An 8,719-nucleotide genomic window follows, 5' to 3' on the forward strand; every position below is an offset into this window, starting at 1 on the left:
TCCTTCCACCTCAGCCTTCCAAGTAGCTGGAACTACAGGTGCGCGCTACCACACCTGGCTAATTTTTTGTTTTATCGTAGAGATGAGGTCTCGCCAAGTTGCCCAGGTGGGTCTCAAACCCGTGGGCTCAGGCAATCCACTCACCTCAGCCTCCCAAAGCGTGGGATTACAGGCTGAGCCACCGAGCCCGGCTAAGACCCTGCATTTCTTTTTTTTTTTGAGTTGGAGTCTCACTCTGTCACCCAGACTGGAGTGCAGTGGCCGCTCCCGGCCACCGTAGCCTCAACCTGCTGGGCTCCGGCGATCCTTCCGCCTCAGCCTTCCAAGTAGCTGGAACTACAGGCGTGCGCTTCCACGCCTGGCTAATTTTTGATTTATTGTAGAGATGAGATCTTGTCAAGTTGCCCAGGCGGGTCTCAAACCTGCGGGCTCAGGCAATCCACTCACCTCGGCCTCCCAAAGTGCCGGGATTATAGGCTGAGCCACTGAGCCTGGCCAAGACCCTGCATTTCTTTCTTTCTTTTTTTTTTTGAGTTGGAGTCTCACTCTGTCGCCCAGACTGGAGTGCAGTGGCTGCTCCCAGCCACCGCAGCCTCGACCTGCTGGGCTCTGGCGATCCTTCCGCCTCAGCCTTCCAAGTAGCCGGAATTACAGGCGTGTGCTACCACGCCCAGCTGATTTTTTGATTTATTGTAGAGATGAGGTCTCGCTGCCCAGGTGGGTCTCAAACCCGCGGGCTCAGGCAATCCACTCACCTCAGCCTCCCAAAGGCGTGGGATTACAGGCTGAGCCACCAAGCCCGGCTGACCCTGCATTTCTAAGAAGTCCCAGGAGATGCTGAGGTTCTGGCCTGTGGGTCCCATGTGGAGTGGGAAAGGTAGCAACAGCTCTTTCTGCAGCAGACGCTAACAACGTGGGATGTTAAGCGAGTTCTGGGCAGATAAGGCAGGAAAGGCTATGCTGTAAGTCCTGAAAAGTTTTGACTGCAGGGCTTGAGGGAGCATCTATGTGCTAACAGGAACCATGAGAGGTGGGGCCTCGAGGAAACAGAATGGTCAATGCGGTGGTCCACCACAGGCCTTCCACAGAGTACCTCACAGAACAGTCACTGCACTGCTGCCCAGGTGGGGAGTCTGCACAGAGAGCGGCTCCAAGGGCCCCTCCCTCACTGCCCAGGCCACCAAGCCCACGCCCAAGCCTTCACTGAAGACACTCTATAAAATGTTCCCTCGTTGCACATGACCGGGTGAGAGTGAAACCCGTGTCCGCCCACCCAGAGGCATCTGTTTTTCTCATGTTCTAAAACTGCTGTGCTCGTTGTGTGATTTGTCTGTGGAGCTGCTGCCCTCTGGGGAAGCGCTGCTGCATCAGAAACCCTATGACTGTGGGGAAGGCCCAGCCCAGGCAGCAGAAAGGCATCCGAGGCTGCTTGGGGCCTGAGCCCACGCCTCACCATGTCCGGCACATAGAAGATGCTTCGGATGTTGAGTGGCGCGTCTGTCTTGTAGTGCAGAGTGTAGCGGGGCTTATCATAAGCCTGGGCGATGTAGCGGTAGAATTCCTCATGCTGCCACTCGCTGATGTCCTTGGGATCCAACATCCAGATGGCCTAAAAATGGAGATGGAGGAGGGACATCATGTTTAAGATGAGTCTTCCTAACAACCATGCAAGGTTGAGCTCGTGGAGCCCGTGCCCTGGACGGCTGAGTGGGATAGATTGGCGGTGGTCTCAGGCACAGCCTCCCATCTCTAGTGCGGAGGGGGGCAAGGAGAGACACTAAAAGGCCCCTGAGCAGCAGCCACCCAGGACAGCGTGTGAGGAGAGCCAACCAGGACCCAAGGGTGCCCATGAAAGAGAACAATGCTACCCATGCACAGGAAGCTGATCAAAACATGGGCTACCCGCCCAGGGAACAACACTCAGCCACACTACACAGTGGCTGAGCCATGGAAACCAGTCACAAGAAACCAGGTATGGTATGATTCCTCCATGTGACATGTCCAGAACAGGCAAATTAACAGAGAGTGTGGCTTCCCGGGGCTGGGGGAGGGGGTGAGAAAACGTTCTGGAATTGCCTGTGGTGGCTGCAACACAATTCTAACTGGTAAATCTTTCCTGTCTTATCTGCATACTAACTGATGGACATGACACCTCAGTGAACCCTGACCACCTGGTACACATGAGCTGGGCTGTGTGTGCTGCAGTCCCTGCTCACACCCCCAGACCTTGTCTCTCCATCGAGAACACATCACCCTGCGATTCTGGACAGTGTCACCCCGTCTCATCTCTGCCCTCCACCCCTAAAATGTTTTGAGTTTTTCTCCATGGGGGATCCAGCCCTTCAGTGAACTCAGCTCTTACCTGCAAGGTGTTAATCCGTCTTCCATTCAGGTACAAGGGGAAGCTGACAAAGTTACTGTACTTTGTTACCACATCTGGAAGAGACAAAGAGAAACAACATTGAATCCAGGAAGCTTCTGGAAACAAAAGGCTTAAAGTTGCTCCAAGGTGAGCACCAACCCACAGGGAGGGCTCTTGCACCCTGCGCCCACTTCACAGGGGAAGATACCAGGGCACAGTGGAGACACCTGCCTTCCCTGTGAGCACAGCAGCACAGGACCTGAACAAGAACCAAACCTCACGAAGCCCAGTCCACTGTGAGACCACACCACCTTCCTGGTGGCAGAAGCATGGCTTCATGGGCCCACAGCGACTCCTGGGAAGTGCACAGCAGCTCCAATAAATATTCAAGAAGACACACAGAGAGCGACTGACATTTGGATGGGCCCGCCTCCCTCTGGCTTTCGGTGAGCCTGGGTTAAGGGTGCCAATGTTTTATGAAAGGACTGCGCCAAACCCACCAGGCTGACTAAAGGAAGACGAGAAGCGCTGTCTTCGCCAGTCAGCTTGCCTTCAAACGCCACAACACAAAACCAGCGGCAGCTCTGTCCTATGCAGATCCTGGGCCAACCTGGGCCCAGCCCCTCCCAGGTCATCAGGCAGCCCAGCCCATCACAGCTCTGCCCATGCGCCACTGACCCAGGTGGAACCAGTCAAGTACGCCAGCAGGAGTCCACCTTACCAACCTGGTGACGATCATGCACAGGTACCTACATTCAAGCCTGGGGTCCAGGCTCTTACTCACCTCGTACCCGGGCCTCGCTGGCAAACTCTCTACAGTCGGATTTGAGGTGGATGATTATTTTCGTTCCGGTTCTAACTCCTGAAGCTTCAGCGATTTCAAATACTCCAGAACTGAGGCACACAAGGGAAAGGAAAAGCCAGTTCCACACATCATTGCGGACAAAACCCCTGCACGGCACATTCCGCGGCTTTTCCTTAGTATCTTCACAAACAGGCAAAGGAACACAGAGAGGGAAATCGGAAGTGCCATGCTTATGACCCAGCAGAGCCCCTCAGGCCACTGAATGGGCGTCAGGAATGAAGATGCTGTGGCTGCAGTAAGGAGCTCTTCCGGCTTCCTCCAAGGTCTCTGCCCACCCTCTAGGAGAAGCTCCTGGGTTATGTTACCCAAAAGCAGGCCTGGGACACTGGTGGGTGGGTCCTGGCCTGACTCCCAATCAGCACCAGACACCAGAGGGGTAGGGGCAAAGGCCAACCCCTGTGTCGTTTCTGGTCATCTGGCAAAGACCAGGGACACCCTCAGAAGAGCAGAAAACCATTTCAGAAGTACAGGGGGCAGAGATGTACTCAATGCGAACTTGTTGGTACCTAGGCCCACATTCACTCTGGGCAGGTCTTTCATGGAATTAAACAGAAATCTTGGTTTTGGCCAAGGGCATGAGCTGTGCTGGGCTCACAGGACATGAGCTGTGCTGGGCCCGGCCACTTCTACCGCTGGGCAGCTGGACGCACTCAGGAAAGCATGATGCAGAAATGAGGTTGTGGGGCTTATTGGAAAAAACACTTAAATTTGGCTAAGATGCCAGTCTCTTCAAAGAGCATCTCAAGTTTCTTTGAAACATCTACCTAATCAATTTGTAAGACATTGCCCCAAGTGCACACTAGAGAACAAAACAAGAGTCTTGGAGAGAGAACTCCTGGACTTGGCTGGAAGCAGCACACATGCATCCTTGGAAAAGTTCTGGCAGCCTCTTCACCTCACAGAAGTGGAGGTAAAACGAGCAAACTCCAGGTTTGGGAGGAAGCAGAATGAGCTCTCACAGAAGGCAGACAGGGGAGACTACTTGCAGAGCAGGCTCCATGGGGAGAAAGGCCAGTCCTGCAGCCAAGCCACTGAGGAAGGCACTCAGTCTGGTCGGGGCTCAGCACTCCTGAGCATGGTGACAGTGACCAGCCACACAGGACTGCACAGACACCATGGGCCACCTGGAGCTACAAAAGTGGTTCCTTGAGGTGAGAGTCAGATTTAACATAAAAAGTCCAGAAAACATCCATGCCCATTATCTGAGGAGAGTCTCTTTTCAAATTCAGTAGGAACTGCTTTCACCGAGTTCCCATGTGCAAGTCAGACAGCATCAGCTACTGTCCCCCAGGGACAGGCACTCCCATGGGAGGTGGGACCCATGCCTCATACTCACCCATCTGAAAGCCACTGGTAACCCAGGCTGCCCGGGGCCGCCGAGCAGGAATAGACCTCGACTCTGTCGGCCACCATGAAGGCCGAGTAGAAGCCCACTCCAAACTGGCCGATGATCTTGCTGCTGGCCTCACCCTGGTTCTGCAGCACTTCCAGAAAGGCCTGTAGGAGCAGAGGCTGGTCAGAAGGAGGGCGGCCTCTCCTACTGAGAGAGCTGACACTTGCTACCTACTGTAGACATCTCTCTAGAACACACTAAGATCTCATTTAATCCTTAACATTGCCTCAATGAGTACTTTTCTCACCCTATTTAATAAAGCACTAAGTCAGTTCGGTGGCTCAGCCTGTAATCCTGTGCTTTGGGAGGCTGAGGTGAGTGGATTTGCCTGAGCCCGAGGGTTTGAGACCCACCTGGGCAACTTGGCGAGACCTCATCTCTACAATAAATCAAAAATTAGCCGGGCGTGGTAGCGCACACCTGTAGTTCCAGCTACCTGGAAGGCTGAGGCTGAAGGACTGCCGGAGCCCAGCAGGTCGAGGCTGCGGTGGCCAGGAGTGTGCCACTGCACTCTAGTCTGGGCGACAGAGTAAGACTCCAACTCAAAAAAAATAAAATAAAATAAAAATAAAGTGCTAAGTCACAGAGAGGTGATACACTTGCCCACCTGGCAGCAGTGGGATGGGTCAGAATTAGATGTGATTCGATGTGAAAGGTGAGGCCTGTGGGTCATGTCTTACGGTGGGGAAAGAGGCAGTGTGAATAGGCCCACCCACTCCGCAGAGGGTCAGGCAGTGCTTTTGGGGAGCCACAAACCATGGGCCAGGGGTGAAGGGAGGAGAGGCTCCTGCACTGGTCTCTTGCACAAAGTCTCCTGGCTTCTAGGCTTTGTGGGAAAGGAGTAAGAACCAAGCACAGGCATCTGCATGTACCACACAGTTCTTAATTATCCTGAACGAATATTACCAAAGTTCCTAAGACCAACAATCAAGTAAGATGCACACGCTCGTTGCTCTGACCAGTGTCGTCCAAGAGAATGTTCTGCGACATGGAAACACTCTGTATCTGCCAGGTTCAATGTGGCAGCTGCTGACCATATATGCCTGTTGAGCACCTGGAATATGGCTGGTGTGACCGAGGAACTAAATCTCACATTTCATTTAATTTTAATGCATTTACATGTAAACAGTTGCATGCAGCTAGTGGCTATTGTATGGGACAGCACACTGTACTGTATTCTACTGGCCAGCTACTCAGGAGGCTGAGGTGGAAGGATCACCTGAGCCCAGGAGGTTGAGACAGTGGTGAGCCGTGATCATGCCTAGGTAACAATGAGACCTTGACTCAAAAACAAACTACTACATAAATAGAGTATAACAACTATTTTCATAGCATTTACATTGCATTAGGTATTATAACCAAAGATTGCTTATAATAATTAGACAGGATGGTGTATGTATAAAATTACTATGCCATTTTATATCAAGGACTTGAGCACCTATGGATTTTGTTATCTGGAGGGGTTCTGGCACCAATCCCCACAGACACCAAGGGACGACTGTAATGTCATAAAGTGTTCCCCCTGTCACATGGTACACACCTGATAATGTTCTTACTTTATCTGGCCTCCAGGGCCACCCTTACAGGAAGGACCCTCCCAACCCTAGGGACTGTAGTGGGTCCATGCTTACCTTTGACCCTGATCTGGCAATCGTACCTAGATTGGACACCAGCTCTTCCTGTGTCATACCGATTCCAGTGTCCTGAGGAGAGAAACACTCTGTCAAGCCCCAGGCACTTGGAGAGTTGGGTAAGGTGAACAGGCCCCAGGGGTTCAAATGGTGTCAATTACACTGGCTAGACAGGGCCCGGCGACGAAATACCACATGTTCACCAGAAAAGATTAATTATAATCATGTCAGCCCAGTCTCACCAGGGAACAGGAAGAAAGAGTAGAGCAGGATGCGTCTTTGTTTACTAAAAACCATCCCTTGTTTTATAGGTGTTAAAAAAAAATTCTGAGAAGCAAAAGGATTGCTTGAGCCCAGGGGTTAAAGACCAGCCTGGGCAACATAGTGAAACCGTATCTCTACAAAAAGATGAATTAGCTGAGCATGATGGTATGCGCCTGTAGTCCCTGCTATGGGGGAGACTGAGGCAGGATTACCTGAGCCCAAGAGGTCAAGGTTGTGATAAGCTGTGATCATGCTACTCACTCCAGCCTGGGTAGACAGAGTAAGACCCCAACTCAAAACAAACAAACAAACAAAACAAAACAACAACAACAACAAAAAACACCCTGAGAAGAAAACAAGAAGTCAACAATTCGGAGGAAAAAGTACAACTCTCTGTCCCAAGATTTAGCCTCGTCAATACCTTCTCCCTGGTTTGGTCAGAACACTTATTTCCTCCTTCGGTGGCTCCACTGATGCAGCAGAAGCATCTGACCGAAGAGGTCAGGAAGCAGGTATAAAGAGGGCAGCTCCCTGGTGACAGCTTCACCGTGACCGCCACAAAAAGAGGGGGACGGAGTGCCACTCAGCTGTCTGCCACCAGCCCCTCTCCTGGAGCTAGTGCGGCTCTCCCTTGAGAGCCTTAGAGTCTGCCAAACCTGTTGCAGTCCACTATGGTCTCAATGTTGGTGTCTCCCCCAAACTTATATGTTAAAACCTAACTCCCAATGTCATGTATTAAGAGGTGATCTTTGGGAGGGTATGAGGTCAAGAGACTCCATCTTCCTGAATGGCATCAAGGCCCTTATAAACCAGTCTTGAAGAGGTTTGTTCTACCATGTGAAGACACACAGAAGATGTCACCTAAGAGGAATAGGCCTCTCCAGATGCTGAATCTGCTAGCCCCATGATCTTGGACTTCCCAGACTCCAGAACTGTGACCAATACACTTCTGTTGCGAATAAACTGTCTAGTCTAGGGCATTCTGGGTTTTTGTTGTTGTTGCTGTTTTTGAGTAAGGGTCTCACTCTATTGCCCAGGCTGGAGAGCAGTGGCATGATCACAGCTAACTGAAGCCTCAAACTCCTGGGATCAGGCAATCCTTCCTCCTCAGCCTCCTGAGTAGCTGGGACCATAGGTATGCAATACCATGCACATGCACTTTTTTCACTTTTTTGTAGAGACAAGGTCTTGCTATGTTGCCCAAGTTGGTCTTGAACTCCTGTTCTCAATGAATCCTCCGTGCCTTGGCCTCCCAACGTGCTGGGATTACAGGCATGAACCATCATGACCAGTCAGGTATTCTGTTAAAGCAACCTGAAAGGACAAAGACACAGACAGACCAATGTACCTGTGAAGATGAGAGGTCTTTGCTACCAGAAGCTCTCCCTTCTTCACAGCCTGGCCAGACTCCCATGTGGAGCTCTTCACTCTACCTCACTACAGTGTAACTACAGCCCTGGCTCGAGCCTGCCATGACATAGAACACCTTAAACATGACCACTTGCTACCAAGCCTCCATCCATCTATGAACTGGGAAGAAAGCCATCTGAAGCAGTTTTTTGTTTCCTTCTATGATGTTCCTTTCTAAACATTTCATCTCGAGGACAGCCCACAGGGGACCATGAGGCCCTGCGAGGTCACTGGGTGGCAGTTCTGGCTCCAGCAGCACAGCAGGGCCCAGTCAATGCAAGTGGTCAAAGGATTTGCAAGTGCAGCACCAAACAAGGACTTTATCAACACTCAACAACAAGAAGCAGGCTAGTGGAACCCGGCCAGCCTCTGCCTCCCTGCTGTGTGTTACTGAACATACATACTGTACTACACAGGTGTATCTTCCATGGCCCCAGCACCCAACAAAAAATGAGACACCAAGAAGCCTCTGGTGAAATATTTCTGAGGTGCTTGTATGAAGAGACCAAAATCTGGCCTATCCATTGACTGTGGAACATATAATAATTATGAATAGAGAACTATTTAAAATTAATCTCTAGAGCCGGGCTCGGTGGCTCAGCCTGTAATCTCGCGCCTTTGGGAGGCTGAGGTGAATGGATTGCCTGAGCCCGCGGGTTTGAGACCTGCCTGGGCAGCGAGACCTCATCTCTACAATAAATCAAAAAATCAGCTGGGCGTGGTAGCACATGCCTGTAATTCCCGCTACTTGGAAGGCTGAAGCGGAAGGATCGCCGGAGCCCAGCAGGTTGAGG

General features: G+C 51.5%; 1 protein-coding gene across 2 annotated transcripts in view; it reads right to left on the reverse strand.

The window, feature by feature from the left end:
* TRAP1 (TNF receptor associated protein 1) overlaps positions 1–8,719 on the reverse strand; it is a 67,921-nt gene that overhangs the window by 18,908 nt on the left and 40,294 nt on the right. For both annotated transcript variants that reach the window (XM_021719093.1, XM_008071121.1), the window contains 5 exons: positions 6,252–6,323; positions 4,564–4,724; positions 3,147–3,256; positions 2,363–2,436; positions 1,454–1,609 (listed from right to left, as the gene is read on the reverse strand). In XM_021719093.1, coding sequence (XP_021574768.1) covers positions 1,454–1,609; positions 2,363–2,436; positions 3,147–3,256; positions 4,564–4,724; positions 6,252–6,323 — 573 coding nt within the window. The remainder of the gene's footprint in view (positions 1–1,453; positions 1,610–2,362; positions 2,437–3,146; positions 3,257–4,563; positions 4,725–6,251; positions 6,324–8,719) is intronic.

Source organism: Carlito syrichta, unplaced genomic scaffold (genome assembly GCF_000164805.1).
Source record: "Carlito syrichta isolate Samal-C Ts95f unplaced genomic scaffold, Tarsius_syrichta-2.0.1 Scaffold314117, whole genome shotgun sequence".
Lineage (NCBI taxonomy): Eukaryota > Metazoa > Chordata > Mammalia > Primates > Tarsiidae > Carlito > Carlito syrichta.